This window comes from Protopterus annectens, chromosome 1.part0 (assembly GCF_019279795.1).
Source record: "Protopterus annectens isolate FY-2018-M chromosome 1.part0, PAN1.0, whole genome shotgun sequence".
Taxonomy (NCBI): Eukaryota; Metazoa; Chordata; order Ceratodontiformes; family Protopteridae; genus Protopterus; species Protopterus annectens.
This window is the reverse complement of record NC_056725.1, coordinates 11,367,739-11,393,603: the sequence shown is the minus strand read 5'-3', so window position 1 is coordinate 11,393,603 and position 25,865 is coordinate 11,367,739. Positions and strand designations below refer to the sequence as shown.

The 25,865-nt window shown below is 36.1% G+C and overlaps 1 protein-coding gene across 1 annotated transcript in view; it reads left to right on the top strand.

The window, feature by feature from the left end:
• Positions 1–8,182: 8,182 nt before the first annotated feature.
• The window catches only part of DHX34 (DExH-box helicase 34), a 1,598,514-nt gene continuing 1,580,831 nt past the window's right edge, over positions 8,183–25,865 (top strand). The window contains exon 1 of the mRNA XM_044078772.1: positions 8,183–8,968. Within this exon, the coding sequence (XP_043934707.1) occupies positions 8,270–8,968 (699 nt within the window). The 5' untranslated portion in view covers positions 8,183–8,269. The remainder of the gene's footprint in view (positions 8,969–25,865) is intronic.

The window sequence follows — 25,865 nt, the reverse complement described above, 5'->3', positions numbered from 1 at the left end:
CCAGTCAAAACATTAGCAAAAAAACAGTGCACCTCTTTGAACCAACAGCAATAACAGTAAGTGACCACAAATGAAAGTAATGCAGTCACCAGTTTAGAAAAAAAAATACATTTTATTTAGCAATCATCAGCAGCAAAAAAAAGTCATTCTGCCCTAGCAGAACCCATCCTATTTGTGATTTCCCAAATTGGATTTATTTTACTTTATGTATCTATGTATGTAGGTAGGTAGGTAGGTATGCATTTCTTTCGTTGACCAAAATGGGTTGAGAAAAAAAAAAAAAACTTTTCCAGTAGAAGCCTGCCGAGAAAAGCAACACAAGACACAGACGGAAAGTAGCATACATATACACACACAGACAGTGTAGGGAATTGTTTGAGCATGCAATAATGAAACACAGACAGAAATGACTGAACATACAATAGTAACAAAACAAAAACATTGGCAAGACAGGAGTATACCTCTCAAATGCACAGATTTTTGCCTCATATTTTTGGCCTGCTTCTCATAAAATGTATGGTTTTCTGGCAAAAAGTCACTGAGGATTGAGTTTACTAAATAATGATGTATATTTGAGTTTCAAATGTCATATCCTTCAGAAAAATGCATACTAATACAAATCCTGTTATTCTAAAACCTTTTAAATTTTAAAAGAGCAACATATAAGATCTGTCACTATTTTTGGGCATTTGTCCTCCCATTACTTTTGACTTTGTCTAGATTTTCTATGCTAGGAAGTTGACAGGTATGAATATTTGAAGTCAGAATGCAAACACACTACAATCATAACACAGGCAAAACAATGATATGAAAACTCATTCAAATGTAGATGAAAATATGTGTTTACACTAATAAAGTTAAGACCCATAATATTTTGTAATAAAACAGTGGTAAAGTGAACTTTAGAAAAGCACCAAATGAGCCAACGAAGATGTAAACAGTTTATTAGGCTAAAAACAGCACTCCAAAGCACTCCAAAACGAAAACTCATACAAATTACACACTCTCCTTCATCAGATAAACACATATTCCACCCATAAGTCCATGTTTAAATACAATTCCTGATTCAAATACACCATAGATTTAGTTTTGGAAGGATCTATTGATGTAAAAACTTTCAATTTTCTGAATGTCCCTAAACCAAAAATTCCCTCCATTTTTGGGATTCCGAAAGTGCATAAGGACATCAATGATCCACCATTAAGAGTTGTGGTTTCTTCAGAAGGTTCAATTACAGCTCCGCTAGCAAAATATATTGATGTAAAAATTAAGCAGCTGGTCACTGATAACCAGAACATATTAAAAGATTCATGGGATTTTTTAAGAAAGATTAAGAATTTTTTACATAAAGACACTGTTGGTTTTGGCACACTTGACGTAATTGATTTATTTACAAGTATTCCCCATGAAGTGGGCCTAGCATGGTTCGAGGAAATGTTGATACCTTTCAAAAATATTTCTCAAAATGATTTTAGAACTATTTTAGTTCTTATGGAGTTAGTTTTGAAACACAATTACTTGTTTTTTGAGGGAGAATACTACAGGCAAGTGAAGGGAGTGGCCATGGGAGCCCATTGTGCACCCACGTATGCAAATATTGTCATGGCATACTGGGAGAATAAATATATTCTTATTCCACAGTTTAAAGATTCATGGACCTTGTACTGTAGATTTCTCGATGATTTGTGTTTTTTTTGGAAGGGTACTAAAGAAGAATATGACACTTTTGTAGAGTATGTCAATGAGACAACTAACTTCCTTAAATTCACTAAGAATTTTGACACTCATCAGTTGATTTATTTGGATGTCAACATTATCAAAAAAGATAGTATGTTTGTCTCTAAGATACACAGGAAGAAAACATTTTCCAACACATATCTGCATTTTACCAGTTCTCACCCTTTCCATCAGAAAAAAAGTGTTTTGAAAGGGCAATTGGTAAGAATTTGCAGAATGACCTCCGATGATGGGATGTTTATAGAAGAATGTGAAATTTTGAGAAGTATGTTTACAAAGAGAGGTTACCCAAAGGAATTATTTGACTCTATATTGCATGATGTTCTTGAGGGGAGAAAACTTAGATTTGAACCTATTCTAGGTAAAGATGAGACAATGAAGTCATCAGAGGTTCCCCAGGTAAATGATTTGGTATCAGGTCTCATCACAACTTATGATGGCCAATCGAACATTGTGAAGAAGGCGTTCGATAAAGAATGGAAAAATTTTGCAAAAGTATCAGAACTGAGTCACATTTTGAAAATGAAATAAAATATATCTATAGGAAGGGCAACAATATTAAAGGTATTATAGAGAGTGGTGCAAGTGGATTGACCAATAAAAGTAAGAAAAAAGCTGGGGTTTTCAAATGTGGTGCGTGTAGATACTGTGCACATTTGAAAATTGGTAGTAGCTGCTTTTTAGAAGCTAGGAAGAAAATACTTACATTAAATGCCTTTGTAAATTGCAATACAAAAGGGATTGTTTATATTGTGTAAGAAATGTGAGGCATTTTATGTTGGAAAAAGTGAACGGATGATAAAACAAAGAATTTATGAACATTTATATGAAATCAGGAAAGCATGTATGAACAATTCTCTGTATAAACATACATTAGTGTGTAAGGAATCTACTTTTGAATTTTTTGTAATAGAAGTTGTGCCCATTGACCCGAGGGGGGGTATGTGGGAAACACTTCTAGAATACAGAGAATTGTATTGGCAAATAACTTTAGAAGCAAACAAACTTCCGGGTATCAATGATATGCTATCATTGGCACCAGTTTTAAAACTTAGAGCAGCTAAATTATAAAACTACTGTTTACTTAGAGATATATATTTTTAAATGCTAGGTAAGTGCAATACCATTGTGTACCAGTGGGGTGTAGTATTGTTTTAATAATATGTTTTAACAACATTTTTTATGTAATTTATTATTATGAGTAATTTAAATACATGTCTTGATATTGTTCAATCTAATATTTATTTTGAAAGCATAATATGGATTTGAATATGTTTATGTACTGTGCTGCACGTTTACATACTTTTTATATGCATTTTATACATTTTATGTAGTTGGTCCTAAGGGCTTCATTGAATCAGTATAATGATTGGTGTATTTGAATCAGGAATTGTATTTAAACATGGACTTATGGGTGGAATATGTGTTTATCTGATGAAGGAGAGACGAAACGTGGGAAGTGTGTAACACTACGTATTGGATTTGTATGAGTTTTCGTTTTGGAGTGCTTTGGAGTGCTGTTTTTAGCCTAATAAACTGTTTACATCTTCGTTGGCTCATTTGGTGCTTTTCTTGGGTTTATTTGTATCGCCAGCACCTTTCCTTGACTTGGTTTTTGGTTTTACATGGAGGATTCAACGAGGAGTGTGGACGAGACTGAGGGCAGGAGAAACGAAATTGGAGAGATACGTAAGCTTATCGGACAGCTTACACAGTTGGTTGGCCTCCTGACGCCGGTCAGCCAATCAGTAGCGACGCTTTTAAGCTCTATCACTTTGCCAGGGAACCAGGAAGGACTAGTGCGTATAGCTTCGAATGAAGATACGCTTTCACGGAACAGGAATTGCAGCAATGGAGCTAATATTCGTACTAACAGTAGAAACGAACATGAGGAATCCAATTTGGACTTAATAAATGATTTTCCTAGGTTTTCGTTTGACGAAACGGACGATGGGCGTCCAAGAGAACAGCGAGGTAGCAGGGACAGATTTAAAGAAACAAACCATGCACATGGAATGAAACAAGGTACTGACAAATTATTTTCTGATGTAGTCAATGTCAAATTTGACTTTGCAAATAATAGCAAAAAAATGCCTAAAGCCACAGGCAACTACAGACAAAAGTTAAATGATTTACATTATTATTTACATAAACTGAAAATGTTGGAAATGGACAATGCTTATCTCAAACATTGTTTAAAACTGGAAATTGTGCCTAAGGGCTTAAGGGTAAGTAAATACCCAAATAATGTGTATGAGGGTACTGAATTTCACAGAAATTTGATTAAAGCTTTTGATAATTGTGGGTTTGCAATTATGCAAGCTATAATTTTGAATAATGAATGTGAAATTGTAAAGTTGACTGATATTGTAGAAAACATCAATAAGGCTGTTGTCAATGACCTTATGTTTACAGTCACGGAACAAAAAGATAAATACAAGAAGTTATTAAAAGATATTGAATCACAATGTTTTGAGGTGCAACACAGGAAAGTAAATAAGATAGACAGGGATGTGAATGAGTATAAAACTATGACACAATACCCTAAACCTAAATTTTGGGGTAGAAAGGTGAATTATGATTCATATAATGTCCCTGATGTTCCTGCTGGGCAGACTAATTCATCAATAGTAGATGAAGTAATTGATCTTGATGAGTTTAGATCAGAAAGGTTAATGCAAAAGGAGCCAGTGAATTATAATTCAAAAAACTACAGAGGGAGGGGGGGACACCTAGACTGGAGGCAGGAACAATGGAACCGCTTTTAGACATTATTAACAATGGAAAAACATGGACTTTTAATGATTTTAATATATTTAATTATTCTAATACTACACTCACAAAGGGTCATTTTGACCTTTTTTCAAAGGGCTTTGGTTTTATACCACAAAGAAAGACTAATATATTCAAGCTTTTGGTGGATATTAAATTATTTATTAGAAAGAAAAATCTAGAATTGTTTTTTAAAGACAAGTGCAATATGGAAACAGGGAATACACTGAGACGTAAGAGTACCTTTAACCCACCACTGCATCCACAGTTAAAAAATTTTGAGATGAATATTGAATATGAACTAAGGAAATCTTTGAACAAACATTATATTTGTCCTAATCTGACACAGAATGAAGAAGAAATTCTTATGAACCTAGGGAAAGACAAATATATTAGAGTCATGAAACCAGATAAAGGTGGCGGTGTTGTGTTGATGGACCGAATTATATATGATGGAAAGATGTCCAGTATTCTTAATGATACAGAAAGATACAGTAGAACTTCTTTAAATGAAATACACATAGCATATCAAAGAATAAGAGGTGTATTGGAAGATTTAGTTTTGGAAGGATCTATTGATGTAAAAACTTTCAATTTTCTGAATGTCCCTAAACCAAAAATTCCCTCCATTTTTGGGATTCCGAAAGTGCATAAGGACATCAATGATCCACCATTAAGAGTTGTGGTTTCTTCAGAAGGTTCAATTACAGCTCCGCTAGCAAAATATATTGATGTAAAAATTAAGCAGCTGGTCACTGATAACCAGAACATATTAAAAGATTCATGGGATTTTTTAAGAAAGATTAAGAATTTTTTACATAAAGACACTGTTGGTTTTGGCACACTTGACGTAATTGATTTATTTACAAGTATTCCCCATGAAGTGGGCCTAGCATGGTTCGAGGAAATGTTGATACCTTTCAAAAATATTTCTCAAAATGATTTTAGAACTATTTTAGTTCTTATGGAGTTAGTTTTGAAACACAATTACTTGTTTTTTGAGGGAGAATACTACAGGCAAGTGAAGGGAGTGGCCATGGGAGCCCATTGTGCACCCACGTATGCAAATATTGTCATGGCATACTGGGAGAATAAATATATTCTTATTCCACAGTTTAAAGATTCATGGACCTTGTACTGTAGATTTCTCGATGATTTGTGTTTTTTTTGGAAGGGTACTAAAGAAGAATATGACACTTTTGTAGAGTATGTCAATGAGACAACTAACTTCCTTAAATTCACTAAGAATTTTGACACTCATCAGTTGATTTATTTGGATGTCAACATTATCAAAAAAGATAGTATGTTTGTCTCTAAGATACACAGGAAGAAAACATTTTCCAACACATATCTGCATTTTACCAGTTCTCACCCTTTCCATCAGAAAAAAAGTGTTTTGAAAGGGCAATTGGTAAGAATTTGCAGAATGACCTCCGATGATGGGATGTTTATAGAAGAATGTGAAATTTTGAGAAGTATGTTTACAAAGAGAGGTTACCCAAAGGAATTATTTGACTCTATATTGCATGATGTTCTTGAGGGGAGAAAACTTAGATTTGAACCTATTCTAGGTAAAGATGAGACAATGAAGTCATCAGAGGTTCCCCAGGTAAATGATTTGGTATCAGGTCTCATCACAACTTATGATGGCCAATCGAACATTGTGAAGAAGACGTTCGATAAAGAATGGAAAAATTTTGCAAAAGTATCAGAACTGAGTCACATTTTTGAAAATGAAATAAAATATATCTATAGGAAGGGCAACAATATTAAAGGTATTATAGAGAGTGGTGCAAGTGGATTGACCAATAAAAGTAAGAAAAAAGCTGGGGTTTTCAAATGTGGTGCGTGTAGATACTGTGCACATTTGAAAATTGGTAGTAGCTGCTTTTTAGAAGCTAGGAAGAAAATACTTACATTAAATGCCTTTGTAAATTGCAATACAAAAGGGATTGTTTATATCGCCTTGTGTAAGAAATGTGAGGCATTTTATGTTGGAAAAAGTGAACGGATGATAAAACAAAGAATTTATGAACATTTATATGAAATCAGGAAAGCATGTATGAACAATTCTCTGTATAAACATACATTAGTGTGTAAGGAATCTACTTTTGAATTTTTTGTAATAGAAGTTGTGCCCATTGACCCGAGGGGGGGTATGTGGGAAACACTTCTAGAATACAGAGAATTGTATTGGCAAATAACTTTAGAAGCAAACAAACTTCCGGGTATCAATGATATGCTATCATTGGCACCAGTTTTAAAACTTAGAGCAGCTAAATTATAAAACTACTGTTTACTTAGAGATATATATTTTTAAATGCTAGGTAAGTGCAATACCATTGTGTACCAGTGGGGTGTAGTATTGTTTTAATAATATGTTTTAACAACATTTTTTATGTAATTTATTATTATGAGTAATTTAAATACATGTCTTGATATTGTTCAATCTAATATTTATTTTGAAAGCATAATATGGATTTGAATATGTTTATGTACTGTGCTGCACGTTTACATACTTTTTATATGCATTTTATACATTTTATGTAGTTGGTCCTAAGGGCTTCATTGAATCAGTATAATGATTGGTGTATTTGAATCAGGAATTGTATTTAAACATGGACTTATGGGTGGAATATGTGTTTATCTGATGAAGGAGAGACGAAACGTGGGAAGTGTGTAACACTACGTATTGGATTTGTATGAGTTTTCGTTTTGGAGTGCTTTGGAGTGCTGTTTTTAGCCTAATAAACTGTTTACATCTTCGTTGGCTCATTTGGTGCTTTTCTTGGGTTTATTTGTATCGCCAGCACCTTTCCTTGACTTGGTAAAGTGAACTTTCATAACAATATAAAGTTGAGGAGAATATGGTACACTAGTACAGGATAAGATACAAGATTACTGGCCAAGTAGTCATTTTAGAATGGCATTTCACTATGGTACGAAGCCTCGTCAACACTGCTGTCTTCTGAATTTCATACTGAACTCAAATACGGGTCATTCTTGTAATGATTCAGAACTCCAACAACCGGAGTTAAACCCAATAACTTTGGACATCAGTACTTTCACTGGAAAAGACCCCCCAAACACACACACCGAATTGCTTTCCTGCACTGAACTGACAGGTTTACTGGACTGCCTAACATGACATCAAAGGTCGGATGGCATTCCACTGAGAATTGAAAGGCAAAGCATCACACTAAAAAATAACAGAAAAAAAAAATAAAAATGATTGTAAATCCAAAACGATTACTGAGAAACCATATACATCAGCATTGCAACAATAAAACAACTAAGAAGATTATAATAGTGACAATAAAACGATCATTGTGCATATAAAACACTTCAAATTCTACAAAATGTATTTCGTGGTCCAGTACTGGCCGAGGGTATGGCTTGCCCTGCAGAAATCGTAATTTCCATAAAACATGTCCTAGTTTGGTCATTTAAAAACGTGGCAACACTAACTTTAGTCCGTTTCCTTACAACCGCCTTCTTGTTTTACAAGTTTAAGCTTAAGAAAATTCCACCGAGAGTTATTTTTTTTCGAAATGACCAAGTTCAGACAGTTGTTGAAAACGGCCAAACTAAGTGGCACTGGGGCGGGATCTTTTTAGGGATGGACCAAATCGGTACGTTGTTTTCTTTTGACCGTGTTTTCTGCGGTAGTTGACTTTTTTCCATGTGAAGTTTTATCATAATGTGTATTAGTACACTTCTCTCTCTAATTAAATTGTTTTAGTAATATCATGTAAACAAGATGGAGATACAGTGTTGGGACTGGCGTGATTCCGAGATCCGATCTCGGTTTGAAGAACTGTTTTTTGGGGACCAAGACTATATCAAGACTGGAACTGATGATTGTATAGAATTCTGGAATTTCTTTGACAGATTTCAGAGGTTCCAGTCTCTTAAGGGAAAAGTCGCATCCGATAAACAAAAACCAAGAAAGCCAGAAAGGGAAAAACCGTCTCGTCTTGAGTGCCTGGTCCAGGATTTGCCTAGACAGTACGATTCGCGTTATAGAATAAACCTGTCGGTACTCATAGATGGCATGGAAGGCGTTACATCTTCCAGGCACAAAACTAAAAGACAACAGGGTGATAAGACCAGAAAAAGTAATATTATTACTAGAGAGCGCGTTTCTGAGTTTCGCAGAGGCTTGCTACATTTTATTGATTTTACTCAGAAACAGAGTTTTGATAAACTCTTCAAATTGCAGAAGGAGAAAATGAACTTGCCTATTTACCAGTATAAAGACAAAATTGTGGAAATGGTTAAGGCTCACAGAGTTATAGTGGTGGCTGGAGACACAGGTTGTGGGAAATCAACTCAGGTTCCCCAGTACTTATTGTCAGCTGGGTTTGAGCGTATTGCCTGCACTCAGCCTAGAAGAATCGCTTGTATTTCCTTAGCAAAACGAGTTGGCTTTGAAAGTCTCAATCAGTATGGCTCTCAGGTGAGAGTTGGCAACATGTTACATACTTCTTTTGAGCCCCTTGTGGAAAAGATGTAACCAGTATATATTATTATCTAATTCTTTGCTGTAGCATCTGTAAGTGCTAGTTTGAAGAGTTTATAAAATGTATATAAAGCGTTCTTCTGAATTTGTGAGTATGACTGCCGCTTAGTTATGTGCATGTACAGTGTTTCATTATACAATTGGGTTAATAAGCATTAGAATTTATTCATTTATGTTGTTTCGTGTACCGACAATTCTCTGTTGTTATAACTGAATAGGTGCTTCAAATCTGTTGAGGACTGATGGGTTGAAACTTGTTTGTTCAAACTCGAAAGACTGACAGGACAGGTGGTAGAGTTCATAAACTTACATCAAGATTTGGTGATCTAAGAATTAGCTATATTGCCAAAATCAATGTTGGAGTAGTTACAATAGACATTTGTGATGCCACAAAGGCCTAAAGGCTGTTGGTTCTATTCATACATCAGCTGCTTGCATTCATTTTCTAGTACTGACACTTAAGAGAAGCATAAGCAGGTTATTGCACTCTTAAGGTGAAGTCAAGGTCCCATTTCTCTTGAGTTGTCAGAAACTCAGGTGGATGTACAAGATCATGTTGCATTTATCAGAAACTGCAAACATTCTTCATAGTGTCTGTCCATACTACCCCTAGTTAGTAGACATACAATATCAGTTTCTCCCCTGAAGTAAGCCATGCCAACTGGGACTAACTTGGCCAATAGAAGTGACAAACTATATTAAGTGATTCAAGTAATGCAACCTTGTGTGGAGGAGTATGGGAGGTTGCTGACATTAAAGAAAAAACATTGTATTACCTGATCATTCTTTCACACTTGACCTAATAGTTTTTCAGTGAATCTGGCTTTGATAAGTTATCATTTACCCTCACTGATGTACCTTAATCATAATAACAGTGAGGTAGTGCATAGTTTTCATTTTACATTAATTGTGACTTCATTGCATTTCATTATATTTGCTGGTAGAAGCAGACTCTGTAGCCCATCTTTTGAGTGTGTTTAACATTCTACTAGTTCTCCATTCTTACCTTTGCCATCTCACTTTCTGCACTTGTTCCAACGTTTCTTTAATGCATCCATGGATTTCTGACTGACTCGCCCTTTCCAGTTGATTGTTCCAGGGCTTTACAACACTGTAGATTTGAAGATTTAGTGACAGGAGTAGTTTGTTTCTGCACTCTGTTTGTTCTTTTCCTTCTCTGCATCCATTTAGTTCGATATTATCCCCTGTTTTATCCCTGACACAATCTTGTTCATCCACATAGTGTCCCCTCATCATTACTTCTGTTCTTCAGTGAGAAGAGCCGCAGCTCCTCTACACTCTAGAAATAACTTTTCTCCACCATCCCATGCACATTTCTGATGTTTTTGTACATGGAATATGACAGAGGCCAAGAGTTTCCTTTTGTATTCCACGATTCAAAAAGGTCCTTCTATTGCATTTGTATGCCTATTGTGTGTGTGTGTGTTTGTGTGTAAAATTAGACTCCTAATAGTTTAGTGTTGGTAACAGGCTCAAAAAGCCAGATTCACTGAAAAACTATTAGGTCAAGTGTGAAAGAATGATCAGGTAATACGATGTTTTTTCTTTAATGTCAGCAACCTCCCATACTCCCCCACACAAGTAATGATGAGGGGACACTATGTGGATGAACAAAATCTTGGAAAGATGTGTTCATAAACAACTCCTTAACCATCTCACCCTAAATAATCTACTGTCCAAATCTCAGCACGGTTTCAGATCCCACCATAGTACGACCACCGCCCTCCTCTCTTTTACCGACTCAATCAATAAAAACCGCAATAACAAAAAAATTTCCTCAGCCCTCTTTCTTGACTTGTCAAAAGCCTTTGACATGGTCAATCACCAACTACTGCTCCACACTCTTGAAACCTTACACCTTGATTATCCGGCCCTTAACTGGTTCAAAGCTTACCTCTCTGGAAGACAACAGACAGTTCGATGGGAAAATAAGCTCTCTCAACTGTTGCCGAATACCATAGGGGTCCCCCAAGGCTCCATACTTGGTCCTCTTCTCTTCTCTGTATTCATAAATGACCTTCACTCAGTCATCCCTAAGGCCACCTGCATCCAGTATGCAGATGACTCCACATTGATCTGCTCGGATATCTCCCTCCCTGACCTACAAGTAACAACCCCAAACTGTCTTGCTATAGTAGAAAAGTGGCTCTCGGAACGGAGACTCATTCTAAATCCAAAAAAAACCAAGTTACCAGTATTTTTTCCCACCTCAGTTAGTCCATCAGTCTAACTTACACCACAATCTAACAATAGTCCCTTCTTCGTTCAATCTATTAATGGTACCATGATTGAGCCTGTTACCAACACTAAACCATTAGGAGTCACTATTGATAGTAGGCTTAGATTTGATATGCATATCAGTCAAACCATAAAGAATGTAAATAAGAAACTTGGATCCTTGTATAGAATTAAAAACTTTCTAACCCCTACTGCCAAACTAACTATCTCTCGCACGCATTTACTTTCCACTTTATTGTATGCCTCTCCTGTGCTTTCATTCCTTAACAATAGTGAGATCAATAAACTCTCTGCTGCCTACAATCACATCGCCAGATTTGTAGTAGGAGGTCCTTACAGAACTCATCACTGCCTTAACCTAAGGAAACTTGACTGGCTAGAACTACCCAATCTTCTCAAACTAAACCAACTCACTGAAGCGTTTAAAATTATTAAGCAACCGGATAAAACCCCCTCCTTGCATAATCTTCTGATTCCATACTCTAATCTAAGCTGTCTTCGCTCCTCACATAGAGTCCTGGTCCAAACCATCAAATCCAACAACTCTGCTGGAGAAGCCCTTTTGCCAACTCTATAGGAAAAGTCTGGAATTCCCTCCCCAATAACTTAAGACTTACTACATCCCAATGTCTATTCAAAAATAATCTTAAACAATTTTTTAAAAAACATTGGCTGTGCCCATGTAATAACCCAGACTAGTTCTCTCTGACACTCAACTAGTAGCATTCTCCACCTGTATTACTAGGTGTTTTTTTCTTTTTCTTAGTCTAAAGAATTTGTAAACTCACACCCACTAAATTCCACCTCCACTGGTACTTATGAAGTCAAGCTCCCCATTGCCTGACTTGACTCTACAAGGGATGGGTAATAGTAACCTAGAATATCTACTACACTGTATTTGAACTGTTATCTATTCACATGGTAGCCAAGTGTATCTAAAACAATTGTGAAGTATTTTTTGTGTATCTGTAATTTTATTTATTTGCATTAGGAAGTGTATTTATCTGTATGTAAATGAAAGTGTAACTTTTTCCTCTGTGGAGCTTTTCTACCCGGGCCTCCGCTGAAAATGGACATGTATCCAGTCGGACCATCCCGGTCAACAAATGTAAAATAAAATAAATAAATAAAATAAAATGTCCATATTAAGGGGCATCTAGCTAAAAGAAAATAGGCTTTAGGGGCAACATGGAGCCTAGCTGTTCTGATGCTCTTTGGTAGTCCAGAGGTAATGATACAGGTGTGTAATACGAAAGGTCCTGGATTCAATTCAGACAAAGGCTTTATTTTATTTATTTAACATTTGTTTACCAGGAAAGTCTGACTTGGAATGAAGCCAATTTTCAGCGGAGGCCCAGGAGAAATGCTCCAGATACATGTCTTTGTGACGTTGGAGGAAACTGGAGCACCCAGAGGAAATCCACATGAACGCAGGGAGGGCATGCAGACTGCGCACAGAAGGCACCCTGGCTGAGAATCGAACCAGAGAACCTCTTGCTGTGAGGTGAAAATGCTACCATTGCACCGTTCTAACGTTTACCTTTCATATTGTAAGTGAACAGAAGGAAATTATGGTAATGGATTGGGGATGTTGAAGATGGGGATGAACAATAGAGTAATACAAAGTGAAATAAGATACCAAATGAGAAGTGATCACTTTTAGAATATGAGAAAGGTTTGTGTTGCATATCTTATATTCGTAGGGGGGTGGAGGTAAATACGTTGAAGTCATTTGTGATATGAAGGTGGGTGTTATTTGTTCTGATCAAAATGCTATTTGTTTATTTATTACATTTGATTACTAGGTAGTGTCTGACTGGGTCAGCAACCCGTTTTCAGTGGAGACCTGGGGAGAAAAGCTTCAAAGAAGTTACATCGTTACACATTTAGTACAAAAATATGAGAGTGAATGCCATCAAAAAAGCAAAAAGAGGATTAAAGTTATATACAATGTATCATACACAATCAACATTAAGAAATTCATAAAACAAAAAAAATTTTTTATAAATGACTAAATGAATATGTGAGTATCAAAGGAAGGTGGAAGTCTCATTGCGAAGATGACAAAGAGGCTAAGTGAGATAATGCAGGTAGACAGTAAAATAGGGTAAGAATATGTTAGTCTGGGGGTGAACAGGAGCATAGCCAATGATTTGAGAAGTATTCTTTTAGGGCTTCTTTTAAGTTATGTGCATCAGTGATGGATAGAATATGCTGGGGAAGAGAATTCCAGTATTTGGCAATTGTGTGGCAATATAAGGAGTCCTCATGAGTTATGGGTTTTGATCACTTTAAGCAACAATTTATCAGCTGACCTAAGTTTCTTAAGGTTAGTATAAAGTTGAACAAGGTCAGATATTGCTGGGCAGTTGTCAGGTTTGTGCATGACTGTATGGGCAATTAGTAGTTGATTGAGAGTTAGTAAGTTAGGGAGTTGTATCCAGCTCAGATGGTGAAGAGCAGTGCAATGATGTGATTTTTGAGCCAGGTTGAGGCAAATTTGGCTATTTTGTTATAGAAAAATTTGAGGTTATTCAAATCTGATTTGCGAAGGTTGGTAGATATTTGAGAACAGTAAAGAAAGGAAGTTAAGAGGTGGGTTCTAGCTGTTGCACGTCTGCCGTGATTGGTGAGATAGGATTTGGCCCTGTAGAGAGCACCAAGTTTTACATGAACATTTTTGATTGTTAGAGCTGTCTATATATTTGTCAAACTTCAGTCCATTGTCAGTAGTGACACTGAGAAGTTTTGTTTGTTCGACAGGTTCTATTTTAGTGCCATTGGGGGAAAAATAGAGAGAGGTGGTTGGTTATTTTTTATTGAGGTATTGGTAAAGACCACAAGCTTGGCTTTGTTGGGGTTTAGAATGAGTTGACAGACTGATAAATAGTTTTCAATATTGTGGAGGGCAACCAGATTTTTTTCTTGAAGTTCATTGATAGTGGGGGCAGAGTAGATGAGGGAGGCATCATCAGCGAATTTTGTGATTGAGGCAGGTTTGGCAGCGGAACTTAGATCATTGGTAAAAATAAAGAAAAGTAGTGGGCCAAGGATAGATCCTTGTGGGACTCCTACAGAGATGGGAAGTTGGGAGGAGAGTTTATTCTTCCATAAGATGGCTTGTTTTCAGTTAGAGAGATAGCTATGAAATTAGCTTAGGCATTCAGGGCTGAAGCTCTAGGAGGCCAGTTTATTGAGAAGGATTTTATGAGGTACAGTGTCAAAGGCTTTTGACATATTGAGGAAGGTGGCAAAGACAAGTTGGCTTTTGTTTTTGAGGTGATTTATGGCATTAGTAAAACTTATTAGGGCTGTATTAGTACTATGTCTGGGTCGAAGGCCATGTTGAGTATTTGATAATAGGTTGTTCTTCAGGAAGTAGACTAATAATTGTGTATACAGTTTTCTAAGATTTTGGCTAGTGGTGAGAGAATGGCTGTAGGTCTGTAGTTGGATATATCAGTTGAGGGGCCACCTTTGTGTAGGGGTATGACATGGGATATTTTCCAAAGGAGTGGTATGTACTATTCAGAGATAGAGCAGTTGATTAGAATAGATATAGGGTATGTGATGGATGTGGCAGCTAGTTTTAGAAAATCATCATGTAGCTGATCTGCGGCGAGTGTAGAAGTTTTAATTTAGTTAGGAGATTTTTTATATAAGTAGTTTGGATGGGTTTGAGATTGAAAAAGGTAGAATTTAGGTTGGTGGGAGAGGGTAGAGAAAGAGAAGAATTAGGAGTTTTGTTTAGTAGTGAGGTTACTGAGATAATAAAATGGAAATTGAATTTAGTGGCTATGCATTCAGTAGTACTGGAAGTTGTTGGGACTGGGGTATTGGGTTTAACGGGGTTAAGAAGGAGGTTGATTGTTTGCCAGAGTTTTTGGGGATTCCTTTGGTATTTTACTTGACATGATTGGAAATAAGATTTTTTTGCCTTGTTTGTTTTTTGGCTTGATTTCTAATTTGTTGGTAGGAGGTGAGATTGAATTTACTTCTGTTATTAAGAAACAGTCCAGGCTTTGTCCCTTAGCTTAAGTAGTAGAATTGTTTCTTTTGGTAACCAAGGAAGTTGTTTGACTTTCGTATGAATGTTCCTGATTGGGGCAACGTTATTAAGTACTTGCAGGAAAGCGTTATTAAAATACTGTATTGCAAGGTCCAATTGAAGAGTTTTTAGAGATATCCGGTCATGTTGTTGTAAAAGTGTGTTGGATATGGTTGGGGATGTGATGCCCCTGCACTGCCCCAGTAATCAAGGAGCCTCAATCCTCACCATTAACACCAGTGAGGGACGTGAACATTGGGACGATGACAAGTACACACACACAAAAGTACAATTTCCCTTAAGAGTACACAGAGATCACAAGTCAGTCTGGGGCTGGTTTCTCCCTCTTTCTCCAGATCCCCAGTAAGACTCCCCACTGGCACAGCAATAGGGTTAAGATCTCAGCTGAGTGGTCAAGCCAATACCTCCAGCACCCTCTCTGTCCAACCAGTGCTTCGTGTCCCTGCCCAAGTAGCTCACACACACACACACACACACACACACACACACACACACACACAGTTTGAGATTTGATTTATATAGAAACACACAGACACTCGTGGGGAAGGCTAGCACAGGTTTATTAGCTATGCTATCTTCTGCCCGGACTAAAAGGTAGTTATCACTGCCACCAACCAGCTCTTTATCAGCTACTATAAGGCCCTTACAAAGGGTGACCAATTTGACTATGTAATGTTACTATTATCCAAATGGTAAGTGTGACCAACAGCAAGACTATTTGAGTGGCCTGTACAGTGTTACCAAATACATATGCAAGTACTCTAATAGTTTAAATATCTCTAAACAAACCAGCCACAATTAAAAGGTTTAAATATATTTAATAATAAATAATAAAAGCACAAGACAATACTTAGTAACTCAACACAGTGACAGCAGAGTCCAGAATCACAGGAAATACTTTAAAACAACATTGCAGGACAGTGTCACATAAATACAGAAAACATCTGGACTGATTTACCTATATTCCTATCTATCTCTAAGAGAAACTATGTTCTAAATAACTTACCTACAGAGCCAGGCAAATGCAAGTTCTGAATGGATGTTTACAGGTCCAAAGACAAATATAAAAATGCACAGACTCGCTCTCTGAGATAGTTCTTAAATTACTGTCAAACATTTCTGCTGGGTTATCTCAGATTACATAATTCTTGTCACCTCTGCCTTTAGTTCCCAGGCTAACAGGAACTTAAAATATTAACAGCTCTGTGTTAAAATACTTATCTCTCAGAAGTTTGGCCTAGAAGTGGAATTTGTAAAACTGTTAAACATTTTTACCTTGGAAACCTGTAATTATTTCTGTTTCCAAATAATAGAATTTCTAGCTGCAGACATTGTGTCTGCTAGTTGAGATAACCACCATCATAAAAATTCAACTTATTTTCTTAGAGTTTTGCTCTTTTCCAGTAGGGTGCACTGTGGTTACATTTTTGATGCTCAGCACATAACATACAGTTTACTTACATTTGTAAGACAAGCCTATGGATCATATTCATATTTACAAAGAATTTAGGATTATTTACAAAATTCTAGCTAGCTGGGCTGGCAGCCTCACAAGGGGACAATGTTTTTTATTACGAATGTAGCGGAATGTAACATTGCAAGAACTATGTGTATGTTTTCTGATTGCATAGGTTGGGAAGTGATCAGTTAGGGTGCATATAAGACAACCAGCATTGTATCAAATGTTAGATTTGTTTGTCAAAATCAGTCAAGAATAGATTACCTGTTTGTGAGCTTGTTGATACTTGTAGGATGGTTAATGTTTTGACAGAAGTTATATAAGTTTATAAAGTTCGTGGGAGAATTAGAGGAGCAGGTAAGCCAGTCAAGGTTAAAGTCTCCAAGTATTACAGTTTCATGGCTAAAGTTGGAGGAGGCCCATTCAAGGATTTTTTTCAATGTTATGGAGATTATTTGCAAGGGGGAGGTAGATCGCTATAATGATAATCGACTTATGTTTATTTATACCTAGCCATGCAGCTGAAATTTCTGAGTTAGGGTGGTCAGGTGGAGTAGAGTTGAGTTGTACCAGATTACGATTGTCTTTAAACATTATGGTAATGCCCCCATCACATTTAGATAATCTATCCACTCTGAAGATACTATACCTATTTGGGTGTAATTCTTCGGATTTTATATGTGGCTTAAGCCAGGTTTCAGTAATAATGGCTATATCTGGGTAGTACAGGGCATTGGCAGCATGAAATTCTTGAAATTTATTAAGAAAGCTTCTGAGTTTGAAGTTTATAATGAGTAGGTGAAATTTACATTTTTTTGAGATAGGTAAGGGGTAGGAGAGAAGTTATTATTAGGGTTTAGAGGTGGAGGTGGTTTAGAGAGAGTGGCAAGAGTGGGGCTTGGGTTGGAATGGATTTCAGACTGTTTAATGTGGGTAAGGGAGTGGAGGGTAAGAAAGTTTAGTTTGGAAAACAGTATGTAATGTATTAAAATGTTATTAGCAGAGCTATGGGTGTGAAAATATCTAAGGGAGAAGAGTAGTGTAGGAGAGGTATCAGATGTGGGGAGATGTGAACACTGGCTTTATAGTGATGAAGGCTCTGCATAATAGGCAGTGTAGGAAAGGGTAGAATTTGAGAAGGTAGGATTGGTAGGAGGTAGTATAAAGGGCTAGGGATAGCAGAGCTAGTACTAAAGTGAGAGAGATGAAAGGTTTTATTGGAGGCATGGTAGAGATGCCAATAAAGAAGTTGTGAAAGGTTAAGTGCGATAGTTGACTGGGAGGATAACATATTATTGTGGGTAGATGTGGAGAAGAAACTTCTTTTGTTGACAGATAAATGTAATGTAATTGCTCTTGATAGTGTTTTGAAATGTTAGTCTGTGTTTCTCATGGGTAGATTTGGAATATAAAAAAAAGTATTAACAAATTACTCTAATGTGAGTTCCTTGAAATTTAATTTATACTTTAGCTCCCACAGTAGAAGTTACTCTTGTAGCTCAACTGTTTATCATTATCCTACCCTGTTTTGAACTTAATGTGCTTCAGTACTGAACATCTGTAGTAAGGATAATGTAATGAACTTTTTTTATAATTGTACCTATTTATACTATTACTGTTTTGAGTTTAAAATTTTGCAGTATTCTCAGTAAGTAAAAATAAAGACTGAAGCAACAAAATGTACTGACTTAAGCAGAGTTTATGTTTTAAACCTTCTCAGAAGTAGCAGACGATTGTCCTGAGCTGTGGGTATAAGGTTGAAGATGCAGTGCCTGCCTGCTGATTGGGTGCAGATGAGGAGCACTTTGTCGTGTGTGATGTCCTTTATATCACTGTTGCAGTATTTATTATAGAGGGGGTGTCCTGCCCTGGGCAGTCTGACACTTGACCAGTGTAAAAGAGCCTAAAAGATATCTTGTTTGCACCGTACATCACATTTATCCTCCACAAGCAGGCAGAAGGTAGGGGCATAAAAGGGATGTATGCACTTATGCAACTACCTACAACTTCCTTTGCCAGTTGGTTTGAATGCTGTTTTTGCCAGTTGGTTTAAATGCTTTGTCGCTCTACTGAATATTTAGCAACACCAGATAAGTGCCCCATTGGGGTTATTTTTATTTATTTATTTTTTATTTTACTTTTTTGGTCTTGTATTTTATATTACTACCTAGAGCTCATGTCATCCAAGAGGGGAAAATGTCATTGTGGGAGGCAGAGTCCCTGTATGGATCCTCACAAACAATGCCTTTTTTATTTGGGCGCTTCCGACAGCCATACCTCTTGTAGTATCTGTAAGGAATTTGTACCTAATGCACTCATAAGTTATTTGTCTTCCCTGGCCATTTATCTTGAAAACCAACAGGTTAGACAGTTAGCCTAGGGTACCATGGTAGAATCCTTTAACCCGTAGTTACTTCTGCTAGGAAAGAAGAAGACCAAGAAGTCTCAGCTGGATTCCTTAGTTGTTCAATCTCTACCAGATGTCCCTGTAGAAGCAGGTAATAGCTCTGTAGGTCATTCGGTGACTCTGCTGCAACCCCACTAAAGACCAGCATGGATCCCTCTTTTTGCATGTTCTCTTAGGCTTTGCAGGCATCTGCTCCAGATGTCCAGGTGGAACTGCAGTTGATTATCTCGGAGGGTCCTTGGGGGATTCTGCAGATATTGGTCAGGAAGGATATTCCGGGTTCTCTTCTTGAATGTCGCCAAGGGTCAGAACTGGTATTTATTAGGGCTGGTGTCCCTTCTAGGAAAAGACAAAAACTAAAGCATGTTTCTGTCTTATGGATCCTCATAGGGAATGGCAAGAGTTTACTCAGGGCTTGTTCTCTGCCTTAACAGCCGTAAAGCATCCTCAAGAGGTTTCAGTACCCAGTCCTAAATGGTTTAGAGAACCAGATTCCTCAGATAAGGATTCCCTGTCTGGTGAGGGGTCTTTATCCTATTCTTCACAGATGCCTTAGCCTTTGGCTAATGGTTCTGATGATGAGGAGTCTGTTAGCCCTTGGTCTCTTTTTAGGAATTGTCCTTTGGGGCACAGTTGCTAGAATGTTGGAATTTCTTTAAGTGCGATTCTTCTCAGTTGTCTGATATTCAGAGAAGATATGAGTTACTTCAGGTGGATACTTCTAAACCATCAGTAGTTCCTCCTGTGTTGGCTGCCATGTTAGATATTTTCATTGCTGCTTCCAAGTCCCCTGATTCTTGGCCTCCTGCTCCTAAGATGAGATCAGGACAGGGTAAAGCAACTTGAATTGAAGGACCAAATCAAAAAAGTTTGTAACGCTATCTCTACGGGGACGTATGCTCATGTCCTTGATGCTTTTTTAAATGATATTAATGTTAAACTTAAAAATTATGAAACAGATTTGGTAGAAAGGAAAAAACGTAAATTAATTTGAGACCTTCGTGACTTTGAGAATGGGAAGGCATTTCTCTCTAGAACCAATCGGAAGAAAGCTCATCAGCATGTAAGATTTCAAAGACAGGGAGACGGCCCATATTTGTATAATTCTTCATTCTCAGATGGTCACCTTACTTCGGGAGAAGAAGAGCTGGATATTCAAGAAGAATACCCTGACCTACCCCCTGCACACCAAACGGAACATTTTCAACAAACTTTTCGGAATGGTAACAACAGTTACAGGGGAAGTAAACAGGGTACAAAACAGACTCGTGAACAACAGGATCATTTTCAAAGGGACTTTTATCCCCAGAGGGGATGCAAAAGAGGTAAAAGATGATTTTTTACCTTCTGAAGACAGTTGTTATTAATCTATCAGGACATGTTTTTTCGTACTGTGAAATGGTGGTTTTAAACCGTGGTTTAAAGTTCATTCCTACAGTGCTTCCTAGGAATCATTATATTAAATGTGATGTATTTAAATTTAGTAAGAAATTGCATTTGAAGTATTTTTTTAAAGACTCCTGTATGGAAAATGATTTAATTAATAATGAACATAGTATGAATACTTAATTTGAAAGCTTCTACAAATGTGATTCTGATATTTCACCTAATGCATATTGTAAGTTAGATACACATAATGTTCGTGCAGTTAGTGATTTTTTACCTCCTTTTTTGAATGAAGAAGTTGTTCACTGTTCTAATATCCACCTACACAAGCCTGGAAAAACGAAGTAGGATGTCCCAAAAATTGGTACTTTATTGAGCCACGACACTGAAAGCACACCATAAACGCCTTTATCACATTCAAGTGCGTTTTCGTCATAAAACCATTCGACTTCATCAGATGCTGGCAACTGTACAAAAACCCATTTTTATTTAATTACTTACTAGTTGCAACCTATCAGAATGCTTCAATTAAATTTAAAACAGCGAATGCAATTTTGTTTCCTTTTGAATTAAATATTCATGAATAATTCATTTGAAATACGCCCCCATTCTAATGAATGTATTCATTTAAAATCAATATTACGTGTATTTCTTAAAATTTTTTATCATATAAATAAGTCATTTAATTACAGTTTAATACTTTTGTGTACCATGTTAAAAAAGTTAATGTCCAAAATAAAAATAAAAAACAAATGCATGAACAAACAAATAAATAAATAGATAAAAAAGTAGATAAAAAAGTAAATATATGTGCCCATTCGTTTAAATCGTGTGTTTATCTTTATTAAACCATTTTACCATTTAAAAAATTCATTTTTATTATTCTCTTCACATACCCTCACTTTCAAAAGTTTCAACTATGTACATTATTCAGCTAATATAAATTGGTCCTGATTACAATTTAGCTGTTCTTAATTTTAGTATAGGTAAAATTGAGATGTATTCATTCAAACCTGGGGGGTTCCCTGCGTCCAGGGTTAATTGCCACCACAATTCCCTAACCTCAATTTTTTCTTCCCAGGGTCCCCCCTTCCATCAAGCTTAACTTGTTCCAGAACCACAAAAGTGTATTTTGCTTCAGGGCATTTTTTTAAATGTTTGAATAAAGCATTGGTATATTTACATGTAGCCACCTCATAATAATGTTCGTATATCCTCCTTTTGAGCTTTCTTTCGGTTTTTCCCACGTAGAAGGATTTACAGATTATACAGGAAGCTAAGTACACCAAACCTTTAGATTCACAATTGTATAAACCCCTGCTGATTAACCATTTATTTCTACTTTCTAGATAGAACCTATCTACATTCATAATGTAGTGGCATTGATTACAGTGTCCACATTTTAGGTCCCTGTTTTATTTTTTGTTGTTTTATTATTTTGTTGGTTCTCCAAAATCAACCTTATATTCTGGGAATTTTTATATATTATTTTTTGAGGCATTTTGGATACTTTGTCTATATCTGTAATAGCTACAAATCTTTCCCATTCTCTCAAAAATTTATTTTTAACAATATTATTTATAGCATTATATTCTAAAACTAATGCGTGTTCATAGTTAGAACCATCAATATCTTGTCTATCTTCCTCTGTTTCTTTCCATCCACCATTATTCAAAATTGGTTGAAACCTGTTAGTCCTGCCTTTTTCTACTTCTTCCCTAATATCCTTGATAAACTTGGAAGGGTATCCTCTTTCGAGGAACATAGATTCTAGAAACTCACATTCTAACTCAAAATCTTCGTCTGCACTCGTCATTCGACTCCCCCTTACAAACTGCCCCTTTACAATATTTTTCTTGCAGTGAAGGGGGTGGGCACTATCGAAGTGCAAGAAGGAATTACAATATGTTTCCTTTCTAAATACTTTTGTTTCAAATTTATTGTTCATCTTATAAATTTCTATGTCTAGATATTGCACATTTTTTTCCCCGAAATCTTGTGTGTGAACCTTAAGAAATTAGTTGATTTATTCAAGTAATCCAAAAATTCTTTTAGCTTTTCTCTTCCTCCCTTCCAGAAAATTATTATATCATCTAAGAATCTACGATATAAATTCCAATAGTTTCTGAATTCTGTAGGAATAATACATTTCTCTTCCCATTTAGCCAAAACAAGGTTTGCAAAAGTAGGGGCGCAAGCTGCACCATAGCTACTCCTTGTGTCTGCTGAAAGCATTCCCCCTTGAAATACAGGAAGTTATTTCTCAATACCATCTCCATTAACCAAGTGTTGACCAATTTTTCTTTTTGAGTTAATTCTCTATCTTGGTAAACTATTTCTTCAAACATTTCCATACCTTCCTTCCATGGAATGGATGAAAACAAATCCACTATATCAATGGTTACAAATAGCAAATTCTCCTCGTATAAATCGTGGGAAATAGCCTTCAACAGATCCCAGGAGTCTCTCAATATCAATTCTCTACCTACCCATGTTCTTTTTAATTTTGTGTCCACATATTTGGCTAAGGGTGTGTGTTTTTGACCCTTCGGCAGAAACTAACTATGGGTCTGAAGGGAGGATCAGTATCATGTTTGTGAATTTTTGGGATCCCAAACAGAGAGGGTATCCTCGGTTTGTCTACCTTTAAATACCTATAGGTGTTAAAATCAATTAATTCTTCTTGCACCATATCTAGTAAACCTAGATCAATTTTGTGATAAGCAATATTAACTTCGTTCCTTGAAACACAAGAGTACTTTCCATCTTCCCATAGAATACTATTCATTTTACTTTAATAATGAATGTTGTCCATTATGACCACCCCTCCCCCTTTATCAGGTTTCATTACCCGAATACTGGTGTTATTTCCAATTCATCCAAACAATACTTTTCTTTTTTACTTAAATTGTCCTTATATCTAATGTATTTATGTTGTTCTTTCCTTACTTCTTGTTCTACTATTTTTTCTAAATTCCTTAATTGAGGGTGAAGTGGGGGGTTGTAGGTAGTTTTCCGCCTCAATTCCTTTTTGTCTTTATTTAAAGGTGTTTGCAGCACAATATTTAAGTTCACCTTTCTTAGAAACATCTTTATATCTATTAGGGTATTAGCAATGTCTCCCTTTTTATAGGGAATAAACTTTAACCCTTTTGAAAGCAGTTCAAAATGCCCCTTCTGTATATCAGTGCCACTAAAATTGTATGTGGAGAAATTGTTAAATGTATTTTTGATTCCATTTGTGGTCACTATTTCACAATCATTTGTAGTGGGGGGTCGGAGTTCATTCAGTACCTTCCTCTTCCCCATAAAGGCGTTTATGGTGTGCTTTCAGTGTCGTGGCTCAATAAAGTACCAATTTTTGGGACATCCTGCTTTGTTTTTCCAGGCTTGTGTAGGTGGTTACTAGTACTTTTGGCTTGGATTCTGCTTTACTTTTGGTCACTGTTCTAATATGCTGAATTTTGGGATAGAAGATGCTTTATTTGATTTTAATAGGAATAAACATCTTGTCAGTTGTAATCTCACTGTTATGGAATGGGAAGCTCTTAAAAAGCTAAGTAAAATGAGTGAGATTGTTTTTAAACCCTCGGACAAGGGAAATAAGCTGGTCATTTTGCAGTATGCCCATTATTTAAATATGCGTATGAAGCATTTAGAGGATAATGAAACATATGACAAGACTGAGTTGCCAATATATCAACAAGCTTTAGTAGAATATAGTGAGTTAGTACAAAAAGGCAATAGGCTAGGTTACTTTTCTGATGAAGCTGTCAAAAGGAAGTTTAAACAAGATGGATGCAGAATGGCCCACTTTTATTGTCTCCCGAAAATACATAAAAATGTAACTAATCCACCTGGGAGACCTATAGTTTCAGGTTGTGAATATTTTACTCGCAAACTGGGTTCTTTTTTGCACAGTTATTTAGCACCTGCAGTATTTGCTTTACCATCTTATATACGTGATGTATTTGACTTCTTGGCCAAAATAAGTGATGTTAGATGGAATGAGAATATGTATTTTTTTACTATTGATGTTAAAAGCTTATATACAAATCTTAGCCATGATTTTGGCCTGGAAGCTTTAAGATTTTTCTTGGGTAGTTCGCCAGTGACGGAATACATAGTTGAGCTGGTCTATTTTTGCCTAACTCATAATTTCTTTGAATTCAATAATGATCTGTATAGACAGAAAAAAGGTACAGCTATGGGGGCTGCTTTTGCCCCCATGTATGCCAATTTATGTATGGGTCTTTTTGAAAGTGAATATATATACAGAAGTATTTTTTTTTGTGACTATGTTAAAAGATATTTTCGATACATAGATGATTTAATTTTTATAGCTGAGGATGGTTCAGCAAAGGTACCTTAATTTGTTGAGACGTTACATAACAATAGATTTGGTTTGCAATTTGATGGTCTTATATTAGGTACAAGTATACCTTTTTTGGATGTGGTGGTGAATATTAAAAATGGTACTGAATTTTTCACTTCTGTACATAGGAAATTTGATAATGGTACCCAGTATGTTCATGGTGACAGTTGTCACCCTCCACATACTATTGCATCACATCCATTTGGTGAAATGCTCAGGATCTCCAGATTATGCAATAATATTGGAGATTTTAGACTGGAACTTAAAACAACTGTTAGAATGTTTGGTAATAGAGGCTATAGTTGTAGTTTATTAGAGAAAAGCTGGAATAAAATTGTGTAATGCCTCAAATATGAGATATCGTAGCAAGGGTAGACATCTTTCATTGCCATTTAAATCTGGCAAAAAAGTGACAATGATATTATTTACTTTGTCACAACTTATGGATGTTTTAGTAATACATTGATAGAGCAGGTAAAATATCATTGCAAGTATCTGTGCTCATTAAAAAAGTCTCTTCCTGGTTAAATGCCAATCTTGGTGTTTCATATAGAAGGGGGAGAAGTATTTATAGTTTTTTTAGTTAAGGGCACATTTTGCTTGCCATCTACTGATATACCTTATAGTTTATATTCTGCAGGTACTTTTTGTTGTAACAAATGCAAAGCTTGCAAATTTATAGTTCCACATTTTTCTAGTATTAATAATATTTCTTTTCAAACTTGGAATACATTTTCTTGTGATACTGTAGGTGTGATATATGCTCTTAAATGTCCCTGCAACTTATTTTACATTGGGGAAACAAAAAGGGCAATTAAAGTTAGATTGTTAGAACATGCAAGAGATATTTTTAATCCATTGCAACTCATTTTCAACAGT